Source organism: Pipistrellus kuhlii, unplaced genomic scaffold (assembly GCF_014108245.1).
Source record: "Pipistrellus kuhlii isolate mPipKuh1 unplaced genomic scaffold, mPipKuh1.p scaffold_m20_p_14, whole genome shotgun sequence".
Lineage (NCBI taxonomy): Eukaryota > Metazoa > Chordata > Mammalia > Chiroptera > Vespertilionidae > Pipistrellus > Pipistrellus kuhlii.
Window position 1 is genome coordinate 41,630,907 of NW_023425449.1, and position 24,343 is coordinate 41,655,249.

Sequence of the window (24,343 nt, forward strand, 5' to 3'; positions counted from 1 at the left end):
TTCTTTGGTTGATCTCTTCCCAGCCACTACCCCCCACCTTCCTTCTGATTTGGCATTCTATTTTATACTTCTATGTCTCTGGATTTATTTTGTTCATCACTTTATTTTGTTCATTAGATTCCACATATGAGTGAGATCATGTGATACTTTAGTTATTAAGTAAGATGGCTTTTGGCCCCAGCTGGTTTGGCTCAGTGGGTAGAACGTCAGCCTGCTGACTGAAGGGTCTCAGGTTCGATTCCGGTCAAGGGCAGATGCCTGCGTTGTGGGCACGATCCCCACTAGGTGGTGGGCAGAAAGCAGCTGATCGGTCATTCTCTTATTGATTTCTCTCTTACTTCTCTCTTTCTCCTGTTCCCTTCCTCTCTGAAATCAATAAAAATATACTTGAAAAACAAAAGATGGTATTTGTTTACTTTTTGAGGAATATATTCATGATATGTTTATGGAAAAAGAAATTAGGTAGTATGTGTGCTATACCTTTCTTCCAAAATAAGTAGGGACTAAAATGCCCTGAAGGACATATGCTAAGACCCTTGGGACTTTGTGTGGGATTGGGACATGGAAATAAAAGGTGGATATCCCTTTTCTGCCTTTGATAGTTTTCAAGAACTTAAAAGTTTTCAAGTTTTCATTCTTGTCTTGGGAGCCTTTGTGCTGAAATTAGAATGCTTTTTTGAACATTTATGGTCTTGCATTTAGGCTATTGTCAGTTGGGTAGATAGTGATGTACTTGCTTCTCAAAGTACTTTTTTCCCTTACCTTATCTAACGTATTTAAGTCTTAGTTTGTGGCTTTGGAAAAAAAAAACACTATAAATATATTTTTGTTAATCATCACTCAAGGATATTTTTCTATTGAGTTTTAGGAAGAGTAGTAGAAAGAGGGAAAGACAGAGAGAAACATTGATGTAAGAGAAAGATGTTGGTTGGTTGCCTCCTGTGTAAGCCCTGACCAAGGCTAGGCCAGGGAGGAGCCTGCAACCAAGGTACGTGCCCTTGACCAGAATGGAACCTGGGACTCTTCGGTACACAGGCCAACACTATCCACTGAACCAAACCGGCTAAGGCAAAAATACATATTTCTTATTGATTTCAAGAGAGGAAGGGAGAGGGGGAGAGAGGTAGAAACATTAGTGATGAGAATCATTAGTAGTAATCGGCTGCCTCCTACACACCCCACACTGGGGATCGAGCCTGTAACCTGGGCATGTGCCCTAACTGGGAATTGAACCATGACCTCCTGGTTCATATGTCAATGCTCAAACAATGAGCTAAGCTAGTGGGCATAAAGACAATTTTTTCCATTGATTTTTAGAGAGAGTGGAAGAAAGAGGGAAGACAGAAATATTGATGTGAGAGAAACACATTGGTTGGTTGCCTCTTGCACAAGCCCTAACCAGGGCCCCAGGCTGGGGAGGAACCTGCAGCTGAGGTATGTGCCCTTGACCGGAATCGAACCTGGGCCCCTTTGGGACGCAGGCTGATGCTCTATCCACTCAGCCAAACCAGCGAGGGCAGTTTTAGCTTATTTTTTTGGTAAAATGAGATGCCTTGTCTTTCTGATTCTTAGTTCTGAACTTTGAGTTGCTGATTTCTGAACTTGCTGGCCATTGGGCATGTACAAATCTGTGTTGATTGTCCTGTGTTCCATAGATGAGCTCTAAACATGATTTCTGCCTCATTAGAAAGCCTTCATTCAAAACTTTTTTCTTTTGTGCATACATCTTCCAACATTTCTTTGGTCTCTTGCAGTTCCATTCTCTTGGAAAAATACATTACATATAACAAAGCTTTGTTTAAGGAAGTGTCTTTTCTGAACTTGATGGAGACGAAGCAAATTGAATCAGTGATTCTTTATGAGTAAAAGGGGTTGTATAGGACTATAACACACTAATTATTTCTACTTAACCAATTCTAGCCTTTCTCATTTGTATAGATTACATTGTTTTGCCATTTTATATTTTTAAAAAGTAAATATTATGCAATTGCAGGTTTCTTTTCTGGTGGCAAAAGATGCAGAAATGCATAAAAGTAAGCTGCAGTACTTTATGGAACAATTCTATGGAATCATCAGGAACATGGATTCAAGCAGCAAGGATTTATCCATTGCGATTCGTGGATATGGACTTTTTGCAGGAGTATGGATCATTACTTTTCTCAACATTTTAGTTTTATTGGGAGTGTTTAAATAAATATAATTTATTGATTTTTAAAGTATGTCATATTTTAGATAATTTTGTTATTATTTGCTTTACTGTTAACTTTTTAAAAAATATTTTTATTGATTTTAGAAAGGGGTGGGGGGGAGAGAGAGAAATAGAAATATCAGCGATGAGAGAGAATCACACCTCCTACACAACTGACACTAGGTATTGAGCCCACAACCTGAGCATGAAACCATGACTTTCTGGTCCATAGGTCAATGCTTAATCACCGAGCTACGCAGGCCGGGCACTATTATTTTTTCAGTGGCTACTATGTATGAAGATTCTGTATGTTATCTCACATCCTCATAATTCCCCTCCAAGCTTTTAGGAGTATTATTTCACTTTACAGGTGGGTAACTTACTGAAGGACATAGAGTTGATAAGTGACAAAACCAAGACATCAATTTTAGGTGTGAAAACTAGAAACAGCATGTGTTTTTTTACTGTGCTATGCTGCCTCTTATTTATAAAGTAAAATTGTAGTTGATGGTACTCAACATTATAAAAATAGAAATTCTAATGACAGAAGGAGTTATATCTTCACTAATAAAAGAGTAATATGCAAGTTGATCATACCTTTGCTACACCCATCAGCCAGCCAGGAGTATGTATGCAAATTAACCCAACAAAGATGGCGGTTTAATGTGCATATGCAGGTACCGAACTGGGGCAGGACACTTGTGTCGTTCTCTGCTCTGACCCTGTGGCTCTGGGCAGCATGGGAAGGCGGAAAGGCAGCTCTGCCTGGAGCAAAGGCAGTGCCGGCAGCCAGGGGAAGGAAGGCCCATTCTTGGACGAATCTTAACGCCTCGGACCTCTAGTATAAGAATAATGACAGTAGCCATAGTTATTTCCCTCTTAATGGATCTCTGTGACTTCTCTTTTATGGAGAAAGTCACTTGCTGCCTCTCTTTCTGCAGATTTATCCTTCAGTGTTTACTCTCTTGTTTCAGAGGACGAGAGGTCCTTTTTCAGCCTTCCACTGTTACTATTCATTTCATCCTGATACTTCCTCATTTGCTTCCATTTGTCTCTGTTAGCTCCTTTAAAAATATTTAGGGCAGAAGAAACTATATAAGAAGGCTCAGGTAAATGAGAGCATAGAATTTTGAACTGAACTTCCTGGTTTAATCAACTTCAACTTGTGCAATGTAGTTAGATATTTTCACAGTGTAACTAGAGCATGCTAGACAAGGAAGACAGGAGAGAGACTGGAAGAGAAACTACTGAGACCCTTCAGGAGGTTGGGCTAGATCTGAAGCCTAAAGAAGCCTTTGGAAAATCTAAAGCTGGGGAGTAGCATTGTCAGACCTGTGAGTTGTAAAGATGGCGTACAGTGTTCAGTGTGGAGAGGTTGTGTATTCCAATTTGAATGTAACTGTCAGTCTCTTCTGGGTGCCTAGCCTCCTGGGGACTGGGACTGCATCTTTTTTGTCGTCTTTGTCTTCGATACCTACTATCAAAACGGTGTCTAGAATATAGTTGAAAATCTAGATGCTTTGTGTATGAAAAATTATTTAGAATGTATTTACAGATTATTCAAAACATTTTTGTAAGATATACTGTATTTTATGGTATATCTCTGTTATCCTAAAAAGCTGTTTAATATTTAGTTTATAATCATGGTGCAGTAAGACATCTTAAATATCATTATTTTGATATTAATAAGATTGATAAAGATTTCTACTTACCTTTTCTAAAGCCTTGCAAGGTCATAAATGCAAAAGATGTTGACCTCATGTATGTAGAGCTCATTCAGCGCTGCAAGCAACTGTTCCTCACCCAGACAGACACTATTGAAGACCACATTTACCAAATGCCAAGCTTCCTCCAGTCTATTGCAAGTGTCTTGCTTTACCTGGACACAGTAAGTGGAATAATTAATTACAGTGAGCATAACTAATTTAATCTCAGTTCTTCAATCACTTGGTAGAATTGTGTGAACAGGCCCTATTATGATCAGGGTGACATTTTTTAATTAGTATTTTGTGTCGGTGGAATTATAGTTATGAAACTTCACTTTTTGTTACCCATAGCAGGAAAAATTATTTTTTACTCTTTCTGCCTTTCTAAAAGGTTAATTAAGATGGAATTTCATCTTAAGTATCATTCAGACAGTTTTTCTCTGATTTTTAAAAATGTAATTACAGTAGTGTTAAATTTATTGGTAGATGTAGATAACAAACCAGGGTTTTCATTGATCTAATAGTGTCTAATGGGTTGTAATTACTTTGAATATTTGTATTATTCCCATATTTATTCATTTCCTTCCCTAACTTTTAGTTTGCTGTCCATTTCTGATAGGTCCCTGAGGTGTATACTTCAGTTCTGGAATATCTCCTGGTGATTCAGATAGACAGTTTCCCACAGTATAGTCCAAAAATGCAGTTGCTATGTTGTAAAGCCATAGTGAAAGTTTTCCTTGCCTTAGCAGAAAAAGGACCAGTTCACTGGAATTGCATTAATACTGTGGGTAAGTTGGAATTCACTTTTGTTTTCATGATAATGAACACTTAACCATGTTTTATGATATAGATGAAGAACATCAGGTTCCCAAATTTTTTTGTATCTTTTGATGTCTCTTGGAGAACTCCATATATGTTGGTGGACCCAGATCTCCTTTTTCTATGCTTTTTTTTGAATATTTTTTCTCTCTTCCTTGTGCTTCTGAATCTGAATAGTACCCATTTTAAAATTAAAGATTTTAACAGACTTAGAGAAAAAAAATTGAGAAGTAAAGTTATGTTAAAAAAAAGAATGACTATCATGCCGAGACCGGTTTGGCTGAATGGATAGAGCGTCGGCTTGGGGACTGAAGGGTCCCAGGTTTGATTCCGGTCAAGGGCATGTACCTTGGTTGTGGGCATATCCCCAGTAGGGGATGTGCAAGAGGCAGCTGATGGATGACTCTCTCTCATCGATGTTTCTATAACTCTCTATCTCTCTCCCTTCCTCTCTGAACAAAATCAATAAAAAAATATTAAAAATAAATAAATTAAAAAAAAATAAAAGGAGAAATCTTTATAATAAAAAAAAAGAAAAAAAGAATGACTATCATTTTCATTGGTTGTATTTTTCATTGTTTACTTCAGGTTTTTTTTATTGTTTTTTGTTTTGTTTTTTCAGTAAAACTTACAGGTTTGATACTTTATTGGTCTGATTCAAAAACATGGCTTTTGTCTTTCTTGAAATTCTATTGCTGTTGACAAATTTGGCTATATTTAAGAAATATATTGTTTTTGCCTTTCTTATAGGCGAAAACTTTATAATATTTAATATATACCTATTAATTTTTATTTGATATGGCTTTCCATGTAATTTTTTAAAAAATATATTTTATTGATTTTATACAGAGAGGAAGGGAGAGAGATAGAGAGTTAGAAACATCGATGAGAGAGTCATCGATCAGCTGCCTCTTGCACATCCCCTACCGGGGATATGCCCGCAACCAAGGTACATGCCCTTGACCGGAATCGAACCCGGGACCCTTCAGTCCCCAAGCCGATGCTCTATCCATTGAGCCAAACTGGTCCCGGCGTAATTTCAAGTATATTAGATCTGTTTTAAAAAGTTTTCCTATAAGACACGTGTCAAACACAAGGCCCGCGGGCCAAATCCGTCCCGCCAGGCCTTGCAATGTGGCCCGCACCGCGCTGTCATCACTGCACTCCGCTGCTTTTCCATCACAATGACAGTTTATGACTGTTCAGTAAACCATTCGGCCTGCGATTTAGGCTGGATTTTAGATTTTGGCCCCTTCTCTGATTGAGTTCGACACCCCTACATAAGAAGAGAGAGTAAATTTCTTGTATTACTCCGGGCCCTTGGAGCTTTCCAAGATTCATCTTTGTTAAGGCCTTGAAATTTTAACATGGAAAAAACCATCAAATAAATATTTACATATGATTTAAATATTTTAATACCTGTTATTATCTATTATTATCTTAAGATATTAGATTTAGACTAGTTTTTGTATAGAAAATTTTTGGTTGAGATCACAGAATTAATCCTCTTTTTAATTAGATCAATAATAAGTAACTTATTTTGAATTCCTAATTATTAGAGGAAATATAACATTTTATTTTCTTAAAAATAAGTTTTTATGCTTTAAGTATTTAATCACCACAACTCTATAATTTCTCCTAATTTAATTTGTACTTTGAATTTTTAGAGCTGGTAATTTAAATATATTTAGTAGTTCTTAGATTAATAACACTTTATATTTCTAAGAAAAATACAAGATATAATCAATTAATAGATTCAATTCTGTCCTCTGTACTTCAGTTTTGTTTTTGTTTTATTTTTTTCAGTGCATCAGAGTTTAATCAGAATATGTTCTAAAGCAGTGATCCTTCAAAAGGTAAATTCTGAATCTAATGTTTTGAAAATTAGTCCTCCATCACTGAAAGTTAGAAATGTTTCTGGACTTTGTAGTCTATAATAATACATAAAAGTGGCCCTTTTTGTTATTAGCCATGCTGTACAATTTGGAAAGTTAGGATCAATAGCTCTATATATTTTTTCAGGTGAATAAACTGAAGTTATGAAGTTCCTTAAAAATATATTTATTGGTATACACAACTTTTTACAATAAGGGAATGTTTTTTTTTCTCTTAAAATTTTAGGACAAAATACTTAGGTGTTATTATGGAACACATCTTACTTGACTTGAAGTTACAGGAAATAGGATGAGATGAGAGATAGGTCTGTATAAGAAAGTGAGGTAAATGCCTTATAACACATCCCATGGATATTGTTTTTGAAATATTAGCACATCACTATTTTAGTCCCAATGAGAAGAACCTATTTTCAGCTTGCCTTTTTGTTACGCTTTCATAATTTATCTTCTTCTTCAATCCTACTATAGTAGGAGACTTATAGTCTGATTTAGCTTAGAAAATCCTGAACATCAGGAAGTTCTGGCAGCAGTGCTTATTTTGTGACTTCATTGGTAAGTATCAGTGTGATGTCTTCCTCTCCAGGGTGCCGAGTCTGAATTGGAAGACCATCGTGCTTCGGGAGAAGTTAGAACTGGCAAATGGAAAGTACCCACATACAAAGACTATTTGGATCTTTTTAGAAATCTTCTGAACTGTGACCAGATAATGGTAAAAATGACAATTTTAGTCAAAAATACCCTTGTTCCTCTTTATTATGTGCATAGTTTATACACTTAAGAATTATTTATTTCAGAATTCTATTTTTTTCTGACTTTTAGTCGTTTATTTAAAAAGTACTACAAGTAATAAAAAATCAAAACAGTGTAAGAGGATAAAATGAAACTAGAAAAAGGTAAATTAAAAGAAACAAAATTATTGGTGGTCAGTGAAGTGGAAGAATATTTCAGGGGGGAAAAAAGTGATTAGAAGCTTTTAATCTCTCTGCAAATTAAAGGCCAAAGGAAGAGATGGAAGCTACCTTTGCTTCCAGGGTCGAGTAGTAAGAGAGAGAGGAAATACCCAATGTGACTATCCTCCCATAGTTTCTCTGGTGAGTTTTGGGTGCCTGGTTAGCCTCCGCTGCCATTGCCACCACCACCACAGCAGGATTGCCTGGAAGCTGAAGGCATTAGAGAATAAAAACGGGCTTTCCTGCTCATAAAAAAAGGAGCTAAATTCTAGAGAACTCATTTAAAATTAATTACTGTTTTAACTTTAAGTATTAGTGTAATATAGTTGATGCTGTTTGTTTTTTTTTTTCTAATTCAACCAAAAATACAATGAGCTATTCTCTTCTTATTTATTAGATATGAAGATAAATCCAATTGACCTAATAGGTATGGAGGTGATTGGTGCACAGCTATTATTTATATCATCTATGATTAGAGTAATACCTTCTGCTCATATATTTCTAACATGTTTTAAAGCCAGGTTCTGGCCACCATTCTAACAGACTGACAAAGCATTAACAGAAATAACCATTTTTGGCAGTAGATGATTTCTATCCTGTGACAGATCTCAGGAGTTTTTAGTTGTTTTCTAATTGAGGTAAAATAGCAGTGTTAGTAATTTTACCTAAAACATTTTTTTTTTATATGATGTTAGATAGTCTTATATTTTGAGGTTAAGTTCCATAGAATATTTGACTGAGTCTTTATTCAGTAGTTGGCCTATATTTTTGAAATGGAAGAATAGTTTCAGATAAATGATAGATGATGCTTTTAAATCCATTCTGAGGATAGATATATATTTAGATACATGTATATGTGTATATACATATGTTATGTGTATAATATACAAGTGTATACACACAAACACACAAATTTATTGGGGAAAATGCTTTGATAAGGATTGGCCTGAATCTTCTTATTTATTACTATGTACCTAGTATTTGCTACATGACTGTATAATAATAATATCTGATCAAAATGATATTATCCTAATAATTTAGGAAGGTGTCTACAATTTGAGCTTGTAAACTTCCAGATAAGTCTGTTACAGTTTATACAGCATTTTCCATAATACCTATGTACATCTGTATATATTTTAATGCATATTTAGTACTAATTTTGATGCTTTTATGGACAACATTTTCTTTAAAATCTTTTTAAAGGATTCTGTTTTAGCAGATGAAGCATTTTTCTTTGTGAATTCCTCCCTTCAAAGACTGAATCGCTTGCTATATGATGAATTTGTAAAATCTGTTTTGAAGATTATTGACAAATTGGATCTTACACTAAAAAAACAGAATGTTGGAGAACAAGAGGTTAGAATTTTTGTCACTAATAATTTCACTTCGTTTTTATACCAACTCTCTTTGTAGGTATAGCATATTTGTAGAGTATATAGGAAATTGGTTTCTTCCACATCTATATATGTAAAAGCCCAATATGCAAGTTGCTTCCTTGAAAGTTCTACCAGGAGACCAGTTCAATCACTCACTATGATGTGCATTGACCACCAGGGGGTGGCACAGAGCAAAAGAAGCAATCAGTAGCCAGGGAAGGAAGGTCCCGATCAGCAGCCAGAAGGCCCTTGGCCCTTATTGCCCCTGATCACTGGCCAGGTCTAGGGACCCCACCCATGCACACATTTCTTGCACCAGGCCTCTAGTTAATATATATTGTTGGTACTTTTGTATTGCCTAATGTGTAGCAAACGTTACCACTAGATTTTTCAAAAGTGAGTGATTTATGTGTTTAATATGTTAAAGATTTTTTGTATGAAACGTTGGGTATTTGGCTTGTTTTATTATTTGTTCCTTAGCAATAGTAAAATGTCAAATCCTATTTTGTGCAGAGGTGACTTTGTAGTAATATAAGGAAACCTGGTATTCCTCTTCCTTATAGCTAAGGAAACTCCAAATCCAGGTGCCCAGTATTAAATGTGTTCTTAAGATAGTAGGATATAGACCAGAGTCAGGAAAGGACTGTTGTCTGTACCCAGTTTTCATGGCTTTAGACCACATGTGTCAAACACAAGGCCCGCGGGCCAAATCCGTCCCGCCAGGCCTTGCAATGTGGCCCGCACCGCGCTGTCATCACTGCACTCCGCTGCTTTTCCATCACAATGACAGTTTATGACTGTTCAGTAAACCATTCGGCCCGTGATTTAGGCTGGATTTTAGATTTTGGCCCCTTCTCTGATTGAGTTCGACACCCCTACTTTAGACTGTTAGCTGGAAGTTGCTCTGCTCTTATTTGAGGAGTTTTAACAACAAAACACTATGGTGGGCCCAGTGATTTTTTTTTTTTTTTATAAAGTAGATTATGCTTGTTAGAGTTAGTGCCTATGTGTGATGCTGCAAGTTATAAGATAATGCAGAGAATAATAAAACAGAAAAAGGCCATTTGTCACATTGGCTTAATAGTGCTGGTAATGTTCACATTTTTTGCTGGTTGATGGGAACACCAATGTGTGTTTTATTGCTTTTTTTTTTTTTTAAGTATATTTTATTGATTTTTTACAGAGAGGGCTAGAGAGTTAGAAACATCAATGAGAGAATCATCGATCAGCTGCCTCTTGCACACCCCCTACGGGGGATATACCCACAACCAACGTATATGCCCTTGACTGGAATCGAACCCGGGACCTTTCAGTCCCCAGTCCGACGCTCTATCCACTGAGCCAAACTGGTTTTGGCTTTTATTGCTTTTTATGCTTTGTGTATGTCAAATTATTTCAGCCTGAATTTGATAACACAAATCCATTGTGTAACTTAATAGGAAGTTACTATTACTTAATACTGTTAATTATTCCTGTTTCTCGGTTTGAAACTTCTGAGTCCGTTATTATTGATGCTTTCTATAAACTTTAAGTTTGGAAATTCTACCTCTATCATGGCATCATTGCTAGCTCCTTTAACAAATGATACTCCTCCCTTTGTATTTTTGTATCCGTATCAATTTTTATCACTTATTTTATCACTTCCCATATAACCTTTTAAAAGAAAAGATGTAGTGTTTTCTGTGAGTTTCATCATTTTTCTCAAATTGTAAGCTTTGAGGACTCATCTGTACTTTTCTCACTTTTGCATTCCTTCCTTATATCATCAGACCTTGACAGTGAGGTCAGTTGGTCAGTTATATGTTGAATGAATGTGTGATTGACTGGTATAATGTTTGTTTTGGTACAATTTTTAAGGATGAAAATGAATCCGCTGGTGTTTGGGCGATTCCGACTTCAGATCCAGCAGCTAATTTGTATCCTGCTAAACCTAAAGATTTTTCAGCTTTCATTAACCTGGTGGAATTTTGCAGGTATTTTTTTTTTTAAATTCTGATTATTTAAGAGAGAAAATTGTCAGTTATTGGCTATAATATAGAAAAAATTCTTACATAGCTATAAGAAATAAAATAGAAAAGGCAATCTAAATTGCTTCTATAAATTGTTAAAATATTCTAAATGTACTATTTTTATATTTAAAAGACCTTCAAGTAGGAAACAAAAAGGATTGTAGATATACCTAAAAATATTCTATAATGGAATTGTAGACCTTATAATTATGTGCCTTATAATTTCAAAGCAGAATAAAAATAGTAAGACAAAAATTTCTGCATTAAGGTTTTAATTTGTTTTTACAGAGAGATTCTTCCTGAGAAACATGTAGAATTTTTTGAGCCCTGGCTATACTCATTTGCATATGAATTAATATGTCATTGTACACGGTCGCCACTAATTAGTGGTTTCTACAAGTTGCTTTCTATTGCTGTGAGTAATGCGAAGAAAATAAAGTATTTTGAGGTAAGTGTTTTTGCAGGACATTGAATATGCCTGTATTTTTAAAATTAGATTGCATGTGTCTATATAAACATTATAAAAATATGAGATTGTACCATATTGCACTTTGAAATCTAATTTTTTAAAAATATTTTTTTATTGATTTTTTACAGAGAGGAAGAGAGAGGGATAGAGAGTTAGAAACATCGATGAGAGAGAATCATCGATCAGCTGCCTCTTGCATACCCCCCACTGGGGATGTGCCCGTAACCAAGGTACATGCCCTTGACCGGAATCGAACCCGGCCCTTCATTCCGCAGGCCGACACTATCCACTGAGCCAAACTGATTTCGGCTAAAATCTAATTATATTATCTGTATTTTTAGAAACTGATGTGGGTGGCAATTGGATGACACTTAAAAAAGTTAACTAACAGTATTTTCTGTTCTGATTTACAAGCACCTGGCTAATTGTGTTAGATTAACAAAGGTCCTTTTTATGAAGATTTTAAAATTTTATTTTAATGTTTTGTGTTTATTTTTGTTTGTTTGTTTGTTTGTTCCCCGAGAGAGAAAAATAAAACACATTGATGTGAGAGAGAAACATCAGTTGATTGTTTCCCGCACACACCCCTACTGGGGATTGAATCCACAACCTGGGCATGTGCCTGGGAATCAGTTAATGACCTTTTGGGAAGACGCTCAACCAATTGAGCCACACGGGTTAGGGCATAGCAGGTTTTTTTTGTTTTGTTTTTTAAGTATATTTTTATAGATTTTAGAGAAAGGGAGAGGGAGAGAGAGAGAGAGAGAAACATCAATGATCAGAGAGAATCATTGATCAGCTAGCTGCCTCCTGCACACTTCCTACTGGGAATCGAGCCCAAAGTTCAGGCATGTGCCCTGATGTGGAATCAAACTGTGAGCTTCTGATTCATAGGTTGATGCTCAACCTCCGAGCCACACCAGCTGGACCATAACAGAGATTCTTAAAGTGTGGGCCTTCGCCAGCAACCCAGTGTTACCGGGGCATCTCATGCCCTCTCCAGGCCTACGGGAAACTCTCAGGGCAGTGCTCGCACTTCGTGCTCACAGACCATCAGGTGGCCACTCAGGTGTTAGTGAAGTTTGAGTGTAATTGGATTGGTGCACCTAAGGCTTAAGTCATTCATGAGTACTGTGACTGGTTAATTATAGGATGAGCAGGTCTCATTGCTCATAAGTGTATGTGTTGGAAGATGGGGAAAGGGGAATGGACCTAGCCAAGCCTGTGGCTCTTGACCAGCCATCCACCTCCCACTCATGCCGTTTTTCACTGGCCTTTGCCTGCGCATCTGCATGGAACCTTGGCAAAGTGAATATGAGTTCACCTCTCAGAAGAAGGGAGGGGAATTACTGGGCTCAGGACACAGAAATATCTGCTTATTTTTCACTGTACTAATTTACTGTTTTATTCAACAGGGAGTTGGTCCTAAGAGTCAGAAACAGTCTCCTGAGAACCCAGAAAAGTATTCTTGCTTTGCTTTATTTTCAAAATTTGGTAAAGAGGTAATTTTAAAATGATTTACCCAGTGGGTTTTTTAAAAATGGGTTTTTAAAAGATGAATGTATGTTTAAAAAATGTTAGTGTTCATAAATGATCTAATTACTTAAAAATTGGTTTGTTTTATTCAGATCCAGATTAAAGGATTAAGAAACACTAACAGGGCAGACCATTGTGCTTCAAAAGTCCCTTGAGTTTTCGTAAAATAATTTGTGTGATGGAAACTCAAAATTAATAGATTCTTTAGCTTTTGCATGTAATGGGATTTAATTACTTCAAATAAACTTTTCCTAGAGATCAGTCTTTAGTTTGAAAATGAACATGGCCATGTCAAAGCCTGCATTATCATTTTTCATGTTTGAGAAAAGGTAACTTTTTTAGTTGACTTCAAAGCATAGGCTCTATTCGGGTGTACAGCATTGTCTTTCTCTTCTTTTTAAAAAATCTTTATTGTTGAAAGTATTACATAGGTTCTCCTTTTCCCCCCCTTAACTTCTTCCAACAGCACCCATCCTCCCACCCACCCCAGGCCCATATATGCATAGCCCCATTCTCTGTGTCCATGGGTTATGCATATATGATTACTCAGGCGTCTTCAAACTACGGCCCGCGGGCCACATGCGGCCCGCAGAGGAGTCTGATCTGGCCCGCCAGGTTTTTTGGGCAGTGAGCACAGCCGAGGTGTTACAGTAGGAATTAGTAGTTCATATAGTCCGGCCCTCCAGCTCTCTGAGGGACCATGATCTGGCCCCCACTTTAAAAAGTTTGAGGACCCCTGATTGGTTAATCTCTTCCCACCCAACCTCCTCTGCCTTCCCTCTGAGGTTTTACTCTCCTTTCTTTTTAAGGTATCAGTTAAAATGAAGCAATACAAAGATGAACTTTTGGCCTCCTGTTTGACCTTCATTCTATCCCTGCCACATGACATCATCGAACTTGATGTTAGAGCCTACGTTCCCGCGTTGCAGGTAGATCATTCATTGTCTTGAGCAAATCAATTTCCTATACATAATGAATTCCTAGAAAACATGGAAATATCCAGGTCTTTTCATGGCAGTCACAGGAGATGCTTGCTAATAGACACCCCTATTTTAAGTTCGACTTATGCTACTTGGTAGTTTTGGGACTTAGGACACTTGTCTCGTCCTCTCTGAGCTTCCCTTATAGGTCGATGTGTTGAAAGTCTGCAGCTTGTCACCAACCATATAGACTAGTGGTGCTGGGTTTTCTAATAATGACCTGTGGTCTCACATTCTTTCCTCCAGCAGGATCTCACATTCTGACTGTAGAAAGGCTAATTTATTAGAAACCATAATTAGTTGGTGGTGTTTTTTTCTTTAAATCTTAAATTACTGCGTCTCAGTTTACCATGTTTGTATTAACATATAGATGGCTTTTAAACTGGGCCTGAGCTACCCCCCCCTGGCAGAAGCAGGCCTGCGTGCCCTAGAAGAATGGTCGGCTTACATCAGTAAACAAGTAATCCAGCCCTATTATAAGGACATTCTCCCTAGTCTGGATGGGTATTTGAAAACTTCAGCCTTACCAGGTAAGGTTTACGAGAATTATGTGTATCAAATAAGAGGGCAATGTAATAATTCTAATAGGACTACATTTGTAGTTTTGCAATTTCTGAAATATGAACCTAACATATTCAAAATATATTTGATTGGTATTTTTGTAATCTCTCCATTTTAGTAAAATCGGGACATGGGAAATATAACTGAGGCATTAGACTTATTTTTCATTTTATTCACTTATATTCTGCTAAGTTAAATATCTTGAACTCCTTATAGCATTTGGTTCACTTCCTTATAAAAAGCTAGAGGCCTGATGCATGAAATTCGTGCAAGGGGCTTGGCCCTCACAGCTGCAGCATCTTGCCTTGGTCCTTGCAGCCATGGCTTCGTCCAGAAGGTGGTTAAGAAGGAAGTCGGGAAGGTTGTTTGGCTGTCTGGTCTAATTAGCATATTATGCTTTTATTATTATAGACTAGAGGCCCAGTGCATGAAATTTGTGCATGGGGGCTGGGAGTCCCCTCAGCCCAGCCTGCACTCTCTCCAATCTGGGACCCCTTGGATATTGGGCTTAAACCAGCAGTTGGGCATCTCTCTCACAATCCTGGACCGCTGGCTCCTAATCACTCACCTGCCTGACTGCCTGGTCACCCCTAATTGCCCCCCATCAGCCTGGTTGCCCCTAACTGCCCACCCACTGCTGGCCAGGTCACCCACAACTGCCCCCTCCCTGCTGGCCTTGTCATTCCTAACTGCCCTCCTGCTCTGCCAGCCTGATATCCCTTACCTCCCCCCTGCCAGCCTGGTTGCTCCTAACTGCATCCCCATGCCAGCCTGGTCACCCCCAACTATCTGGCCTAGTCATCCTTCACTGCCCCCCCTGTCAGCCTAATCGCCCCCAACTGCCCCCTCTGCTGGCCTGGTTGCCTTCAACTGCCCACCCCCAGCAGCCAGGTTGCCTCTTACTGCCCTCTCCTGCCAGCCTGGTTGCCCCTAACTGTCCCCCTCACCTCCCGTTGGCCTGGTAGCCCCCAACTGTCCCCCCTTCTGCCGGCCTGGTCGCCCCTCACATCCCCCTCCCCCCTGCCTGCCTGGTTGCCCCAAGCAGCCTACTGTTCAGTAGTTCTGTTGTCCTTCACTAACCCCCTGCCATCCTGGGGGATTAGTGAGGGACGACCAAACGACTGACAGGGAAAATACAAGCTTAACCTAGAAAATTATATTTTCTGAAATATCTAGAAAGCAAGGAATTGTTTGGAGAATGATGGGAATATGTCACAGATAAAATTTGGGCTAATTTGGGCATCAAAATCAACCATTTTATAAAGAGATTATATTCCATTGGCTCAAATAGAAAATACTCAATTCAACAAAAATTGAAAGTATTTTAGCATTTAAAACCACACCTATAAAAAAAAAAGTGAAAATCACCCATCTGTTATTTCAGAGTTCTGTAAGTCAGAAGTCCAGGTGGTCCTCTACTTAGTCTGATCATTTCATTGAGGTATTGGCCATGCTGGGCTCTTAACTGGGAACTCTGGGGAAGGATTTTCTTTCAGACTTATTCAGGTTGTTGACAGGATCTGAGATTCTTATTTCCTTGCTGGCTGATTGTCAGGGCTGATCAGGTCCTGGAGTCCTCTCTCTGGTCCTTGCTTATGGCCCCACCATTTTCAAATCTTTCTGGCTTCCTCTTCTATTAGCTGGAGAAGACTGTGATTAAATTAGGCCTATCTTGTTAATCTTTTGTTATATAAGGGAACACAATTATGGGAATAACAGCAGAGGAAGGTCATAGGCTATCTTACAATTCTGCCTATCACACATACTTTTAAAGTACCTAAAACCAGCCTGGCTGGCATGGCTCAGAGACTGAGCATCGACCTATGAACCAGGAGGTCATGGTTTGATTCCTGGTCAGGGCACATGCCAGAGTTGTGGGCTCATCCCCCAGTGCGGGGCATGCAGGAGGCAGTCGATCAATGATTCTCTTTTATCACTGATGTTTCTCTCTCTCTCTCTAGACATCCTTCTGGACAAAGCCATGGTGGTGGGGGTGAGGCAGAGGCAGGCTGGCGGAGGGGCGGGGGTCAGTTGGGGGTGAGAATGCTGGCACGGGGGGCACTTGGGGGTGATAAAGCTGGCAGGGAAGGGCAGTTGGGGGTGATTAGGCCAGTGGGGGCAGTTGACAATAAGCAGGCCGGTGGGGGGGCAGTCGGGGGCGATCAGGCCAGGAGGGGGGACAGTTAGGGGTGATCAGCCCATAAGCGGGGGGGGGGGGCACAGTTGTGGGCAGTCAGGCCAGCAGGTAGAATGGTTAGGGGTGATCAGGCAGGCAGGTGAGCGGTTAGGAGCCAACAGTCCCAGATTGTGAGGTCCCTGTGAGATCGGGCCTAAACCAGCAATCGGACATCTTTCAAAGGGGCCCAGATTGGAGAGGGTGCAGGCTGGGTTGAGAGACACCCTCCCTCCGTGCATGAATTTTGTGCATTAGGCCACTGGTCTCTCTATATAAAAGCCAAAGCTACCAGGCGACCGTTTGAGCGCTGTGCTGTGCACTGACCACCAGGGGGCAGATGCTGAATGCAGGAGCTGCCTCCTGGTGGTGTGCTTTCACAGTGGGAGTGCCACTCAGCTGATGGAGAGGAATGGGACTGGGATGAACAGGGCCCTGTGAATGGGAGCAGCTCCTGCCTGGCCACCTGCCACTTCGTGCTCTACTACATCCCTCGGGGGATGTTGGATGCCGGTTTTAGCCTGATCCCTGCAGGTCAGGCCAAGGGACTCCACCTGTCCATAAATCTGTGCACTGGGCCTCTAGTATAATTATAATGTATTACCAAACTTAGGTCTTTCTTTGAGAAAACTTGGAGTGGATAATTGAGAATTGTCTGTCAGATACATAGAGCTTATGAACACACCACCACTGACACATTCATTTACATGATCCCAAGTTCTAGCCTAATAGCCTATAAAAACGAGAAGCAGAAGCACACAAACTTAAAAGTGATGTTTAGTAATCAGTTATTGTATTTTGCTTGTATATTACCTGAGTATTCAGTAATTATCCATTAATTAACTCATTTAGTCCAGTTTTCAAGTTACCTGCAAATCTTAGATATTATCTTCTAGCTGACATGCTATAAAACATAATTACTGGGGAGGAAAAATTTGTCCAAATAAAGATAGTTTATTTGAACATAAACTTGTATCACTTTTCATAAACTTAAAACTATGTAGGACTTTTTGTGATGATGAAAAATTTTGGAGATGGATAGTTGTGAGCCCAATATTGTGAATGTTGTTAAAGTCATTTCTTTTTTTAAACCCAGATTATTAAACTTGTATCACGTACCAAAGATGTGCCTGAATTATGTGAACATGGATTCTTAAAATGCCTTTGAGCTAGTTTCTGTAAGATTAAAAAAACAACAACTATGACTCATTTAAAACATGATAAGCACAGTGTCCTTATTTTCAGAAAAATTCAGGAATATTCACTTTAAGTAAGTTTATTAATTTGTATAAATAAATCAGAACAGATTTTAAACTTAAGAGACTTTATAATCTAATGTATTAATACTCTCCAAATATAGGAGAACATTCTACTCATAAGGAACGAAGTAAAAGCCTTTCTCAAATTAGGCTAATAGAGACACAAGCAAATGGAGAGCTTATAGCTTTAATTCTGCAATTTGAATCATAGCTCAAGAGACACAAGACATCAACAAAAAAACTGAGCAGTTCAGTTTTTCCCAATGTATGAAATTAACTAATTTTATTTATTTATTTTTAAAAAATATATTTTATTGATATTTTAAAGAGAGGAAGGGAGAGAGATAGAGAGCTAGAAATGTCGATGAGAGAGAAACATTGACCAGCCACCTCTTGCACACCCCCTACTGGGGATGTGCCTGCAACCAATGTACATGCCTTGACCAGAATCGAACCTGGGACCTTTCAGTCTGCAGACCGACGCTCTACCACTGAGCCAAACCGGTTTTGGCGAAATTAACTAATTTTAGCTACAAAAAAAGTAGTAACAAAAAGACACTGAAAAACAAAAGCTCTTTTTCATCTCTGGCCCAATTAGAAATCTCTAGGATATACCTTGCCCACAGAAGTTTACCAAATGGTCAGTAGATCTTAAACCCAAATTCTCAGACATTACTCCCAGCCACAGGCACCAGCTAATTGAGCATAAGCAAACCAAAAGCATGAAATCATGTAAAGGCAGGAACTACATTAGCAGAAAGCTGGGTAAGGTTCTATTGTCACTTGGGATTCATTTCTAGGAGCCAGGAAGATAGGGTGGGATACACACCTCACAGTGTGTATCCTTCAGCAATGTGGTTTACCTGGCTCTGTCAGCAAATCGTCTAGGCATCGCCAGAACCAATGAAAAGTAACTTTGTACCTATGCAATTATGAGTATGCTGATATAAATGAACACATATCAAAGATTTTATTTAACTCAATAATTAAAGTGATTAGGATGTTACAGCTGGTTTCTATCGTCCAATTCTAGTCCTGAGAAAACATTAGACAAACTCCAATAGAGGGACATTGTACAAAATTACTGGCATATAATTTTAAAATATTTAAATCATGAAATGCAAGGAAAGACTGAAGATCTGTTTCAGTTTAAAAGATACTAAAGAAGCAAACAATAAAATGTAATGTGGTTCTGAACATGGGATCAATGTTAGATCCTGAATGGGGTTAAGGATTAAATAATGGGCAATGTCTCCAGGGCCATGTCCTGAATTGGATAGTTATGTGGTCAGGTAGAGAAATATTTTTTAGTACTCATAAACTTACATAAAGTTAGGATGTATAGGGTAAAACTTTTCTTTTCTGAAGCTCCACTACCTCTCATTATTACTTTAGTGTGTTTCCTGCCCAATCTCTGGAATTAACACTTCTTCAAGGAATCATATTTCTTTGTGTAGACAATGATATTTAAAACTAAGACAACCACTATTAATATATTTTTGTTTTAGAAACTTAGTAATTTTTAATTGTAATTAAAATTAGGGTTTTAATGTCTTGATTTGGTAATACAGTATGTTCACCCTAATATTAATCAAGTCAATGAATGAATGCTATTTAAAGTTCGATTTTGTTTTCTGTTGATAGGTGAGAACAAGAATAACTGGGAAGTGTCAGCACTTTCTCGGGCTGCCCAGAAAGGATTTAATAAAGTTGTGTTGAAGCATCTGAAAAACACAAAGAACGTCTTATCAGTAAGAAATCCTTTGCATTTTCTTTACCTTAAATAGTGCAAAAATCAGATTCTAATGCTTGTGAAAAGTAAAACTCTTTATTTAAAATCAGTGTTATATGTAAATTAGAATACGGTATGGAAATAATCTCAATATATTTTTAGCAATAAAAGTGTAGCTAAATTAGTTTACTGTCTTGATCTTGTTTTCCTGTTTGTCTTCATCTTTAAGTATAGTTAGTGGATAATAAAAAGTAATTAGTTCAAGATCAGTAAACAGTGAGAATACTGATATTATGAATGATTGATTGATTTACTGATTGGATCTTAATACATTGCTGACCAGTAATTTTATTGCAAACTTTACTCAGTGGCCAGATAAGTTTCTATTGAACGAATACAAAAAACATTTTATATAAATGTTAAAGGCACGCTTTAAAATTAAATATCCATTGCATTTTGAAGTTATTTATTACATATTCTTACAAGCTAATATATTTTCAAAGAATTTTTGTGATTGGCCACAAACCTTAGAATAGAAAACACAAGGATTCTCATGATCCATCTGCAGTGTGTTAAGTATGTAATGTTGTGAAGTTCAAGTCATGTCAGTATTTTTTTTATCATGTTAATTTGTTGACAGTATTTTTCAGATATGGTATGTAATGTAATTGGAAAAGATGATCTAAATAGAGAAAATTGGGTTAGTATATAGGTATAAAGTAAAAATTAAAATTTGAAAATATTTTAAAATTAAATTTATTGTGGTGACATGGGTTAATAAAATCATATGTGTTTCCTGTATAGAATCCTATAATACATCATCTGTATTTTGCATTGTGTGTTTACCACTCTTTCTTTTTAAAAAAAATATATTTTATTGATTTTTTACAGAGAGGAAGGGAGAGAGAGAGAGAGAGCTAGAAACGTCGATGAGAGAAACATCGACCAGCTGCCTCTTGCACAACCCCCACCGGAATCGAACCCGGGACCTTTCAGTCCTCAGGCCGACGCTCTACCTATGCCACCATCTTGTTTTTTTTCTATTGTTTTAAATTTTATATCCTTCATATGCGTGAAATCATATGGTACTTGACTTCTGTCTGACTTATTTCACTTAGCAAGATATTCTCAAAGTCCATCCATATTGTTGCAAATGGCAGTATTTCATGTTTTCTATGGCTGAAGAGTATTTTATTGTCTGTGCTTACCACATCTTTATTCAGTCATTTATTGAAGGATATTTTGGTTGTTTCTACATCTTGGCCACCGTGAATAATGCTGCAATGAATACAGGGTTGCATGTATCTTTACTAATGAATGTTTTCAAGTTTTTCAGATACACACCCAGTCATATGGTGACTCTCTATTTTTTTGAGGAACCTCTATACCAGCAGACACCAACTTTTTGGACCTCACGGACCACAGTGGTCCACGGACCACCGGTTGGCAACTGCTGCTCAATACTGTTTTCTATAGTGGCTATATCAGTTTATTAGTATATCCCCATCATCAATGTAGGGATTCCTTGTTCTCCACAATCTCTCCAACACTTGTTATTACTTGTTTTGTTGATGAAAGCCATTGTAACAGGTGTGAGGTGGTATCTCATGGTAGTAATTTTTTTAAATGTGTTTTTATTAATTTGAAAAAGAGAGGAAGGACTGAAACCGGTTTGGCTCAATGGCTAGAGCGTCGGCTTGGGGACTGAAGGGTCCCAGGTTCGATTCCGGTCAAGGGCATGTACCTTGGTTGCGGGCATATCCCCAGTAGGGGGTGTGCAAGAGGCAGCTGATCGATGACTCTCTCATCGATGTTTCTAACTCTCTATCTCTCTCCCTTCCTTTCTGTACAAAATCAATAAAATATATTTAAAAGAAAAAGGAAGGGAGAGAGATGGAGCGATAGAAACATTAATGAGAAACATTGATGACTGCCTCCTGCAATACCCCCTACTAGGAATTGAGCCAATAGCTCAGGCATGTGCCCTAACTGGGATACAGACAAGCTACCTCTTGGTTCATTGATTGATGCTTAACCACTGAGCAAAACTGGCCGGGCTATCATATTAGTTTTGATTTGCATTTCCCTAATAGCTAGTGAAGTTGAGGATCTTTCCATATATCTATTGGCCATTGTATGTCTTGGGAGAAGTGACTGTTCTCTGCCTGTTTTTTAATTGGATTTTTTGTTTTTTATTGTTGAGTTGTATGAATTCTTTATATATTTTGGATATTAATCCCTTGCCAGATGTTTTGTTTATAAATATCCTCTCCTATTTGGTTGGTTTTCTTTTTATTTTGTTGATGGTTTTTCTGCTTTTTAGTTTGATGTAGTCTCATTCATTTACTATTGCCTTTATTTTCCCAGCCTTTGATGGCAAGTTCATAAAACCCTCTATAAGACCAAGGTCCATAAGTTTATCTATGTTTTCTTCTGTTGTTTATTGTTTCAGGTCTTATAATCAGATCTTTGATACATTTTGTGTTAATTTTTGTGTATGGTTATACAGTCTAGTTTTATTCTTTTTCACGTGACTTTTCCATTTTTCCAGCACCATTTATTGAAGAATCTATCTTTTCTCCATTGCATGTTTTGGCTCCTTTCCCCAAAATCATTTGTCCAGGCCCTGCCAGGTTACCTCAGTTGGTTAGAACGTCGTCCCTATACACCATAGTTGTGGGTTTGATGCTCTGTCGGGTCTTGTATAAGAGTTAGCCAATGAATGCATAAATAAATACCTCTCCTCCCTCTCCCACCATTTCTTTCTAATTTATTGATTTGAAAAATAATTATTTGCCCATATACATGTGATTTATTTCTGGGCTCTCAGTTCTTTTCCATTGGCCTGTGTATCTGTTTTTCTGTCAGTATAATGCTGTTTTGATTATTGTTGCTTTGTAGTATAAAGTTTTGGGAAAATATTACTGTCTAGAATTGATAATGCATACTCCAGGGTAAACTCTTTCCACCTTATTATTATTATTATTTTTATATATTTTATTGATTTTTTTACAGAGAGGAAGGGAAAGGGAGAGAGAGCTAGAAACATCATTGAGAGAGAAACATCGATCAGATGCCTCCTGCACTCCCTTCTCCCCCCACTGGGGATGTGCCCACAACCAAGGTACATGCCCTTGATGGGAATCAAACCTGGAACCTTTCAGTCTGTAGGCTAACACTCTATCCACTGGGCCAAACCAGTCAGGCCCACCTTATTATTTTTTATAGCTTTTGATTGAGAGACTTGAATGATCTTAGAAGTGGTTGTCTTAATTATTTGATCTCATATTGATAAAACAGGATAAAAGTATTTGAGCTTATCTTCAGTTTTGCAAATAAAATCTCTTTGTAGATACACAATCTCTTCTCTTAGGACCCCAAGTGATTTCAGTGCTAGGCCATACTACTTTTACTTATTGATGTTTTCACTGTGGTGTAATGATGGGTAACACTGTTGGTTCCTTAGCACTTTATTAAGTTTTGACCCTTGAGTACACATTTTTTAAATATTCTGTGTGATGAAGCAGGGAGTCTGCCTAAGCAATCTGCTGCGAGGTGAAGTGTGACAGGTGACTTCAGGAAAAGCCCTTGTGTGATGCTTTCTTTGAGCTTTGAATTAATGTAGCCACTTTTTTTCAAGAACACCATATTTATTTGAAAGATCGAATGACAGACATACCAGTCCATGTGGCTCAATGGTTGAGTGTTGACCTATGAACCAGGAGGTCATGGTTCAATTCCTGGTCAGGGCATATGCCCGGGTTGCTGTATGAATCCCCAATGTGGGGCATGCAGGAGGCAGCCAATCAATGATTCTCTCTCATCATAGGTGTTTCTATTTCGTTCTCCCTCTCCCTCCCTCTCTAAAATCAAGAAAAAATATATTTTTTTTTAAAAAAAGAAGAGGAATGTTAAAATTTTGGAAGACTTATAACCATCACATGAACTTGATAGCCCTTCAATACTTAAAATATTTTTCTTAATCCAATTAAATAATGGGTAAAGGACCTGAATAGGCATTTCTCCAAAGACAATATACACATGACCAAAAGATACATGCAAAAATGTTCAATGTCACTAATCATCAAATAGGCAAATTAAAATTATAAAGAGATATCATCTCACACCTGCCAGAATAGCTACCATCAACACAACAACAAACAGTAAGTGCTGACAAGGATAGGAGAACAGGGAAGCCTAATAAACTGCTAGTGCAGCCACTGTGGAAAACAGTATGGATTTTCCTCAAAAAATAAAAAATTGGAACTACTGTTTGACCCAGCGATCCCACTTCTGAGAATATATCTTAAGAATCCCAAGACACCATTCAGAATATATGCACCCTTATGTTCATAGCAGCGTTATTTACAGTAGCTAATATTTGAAAACAGCCCAAGTGCCCATCAGTAAATGAGTAGATAAAAAACTGTGCTACATGCTGAAACCGGTTTGGCTCAGTGGATAGAGCATTGGCCTGCGGACTGAAAGGTCCCAGGTTTGATTCCGGTCAAGGGCATGTACCTTGGTTGCAGGCACATCCCCAGTAGGGGGCGTGCAAGAGGCAGCTGATCGATGACTCACTCTCATAGATGTTTCTAACTCTATATCTCCCTTCCTCTCCGTAAAAAATCAAAATATATTTTTTAAAAAAAAACAACACACACAAAAAACTGTGCTATATTTATACAAT

General features: G+C 37.9%; 1 protein-coding gene across 2 annotated transcripts in view; it reads left to right on the forward strand.

The window, feature by feature from the left end:
• The window catches only part of PRKDC (protein kinase, DNA-activated, catalytic subunit), a 179,206-nt gene that overhangs the window by 11,817 nt on the left and 143,046 nt on the right, over positions 1–24,343 (forward strand). For both annotated transcript variants that reach the window (XR_006741597.1, XM_036437275.2), the window contains exons 11-22: positions 1,994–2,140; positions 3,912–4,076; positions 4,514–4,682; positions 6,520–6,569; positions 7,192–7,317; positions 8,762–8,914; positions 10,792–10,907; positions 11,232–11,391; positions 12,828–12,914; positions 13,758–13,877; positions 14,299–14,458; positions 19,566–19,672. Coding sequence is in view for 1 of the 2 variants with exons in the window: in XM_036437275.2 (XP_036293168.1) it covers positions 1,994–2,140; positions 3,912–4,076; positions 4,514–4,682; positions 6,520–6,569; positions 7,192–7,317; positions 8,762–8,914; positions 10,792–10,907; positions 11,232–11,391; positions 12,828–12,914; positions 13,758–13,877; positions 14,299–14,458; positions 19,566–19,672 (1,560 nt within the window). In the remaining variant the exon portion in view is untranslated. The remainder of the gene's footprint in view (positions 1–1,993; positions 2,141–3,911; positions 4,077–4,513; positions 4,683–6,519; positions 6,570–7,191; positions 7,318–8,761; positions 8,915–10,791; positions 10,908–11,231; positions 11,392–12,827; positions 12,915–13,757; positions 13,878–14,298; positions 14,459–19,565; positions 19,673–24,343) is intronic.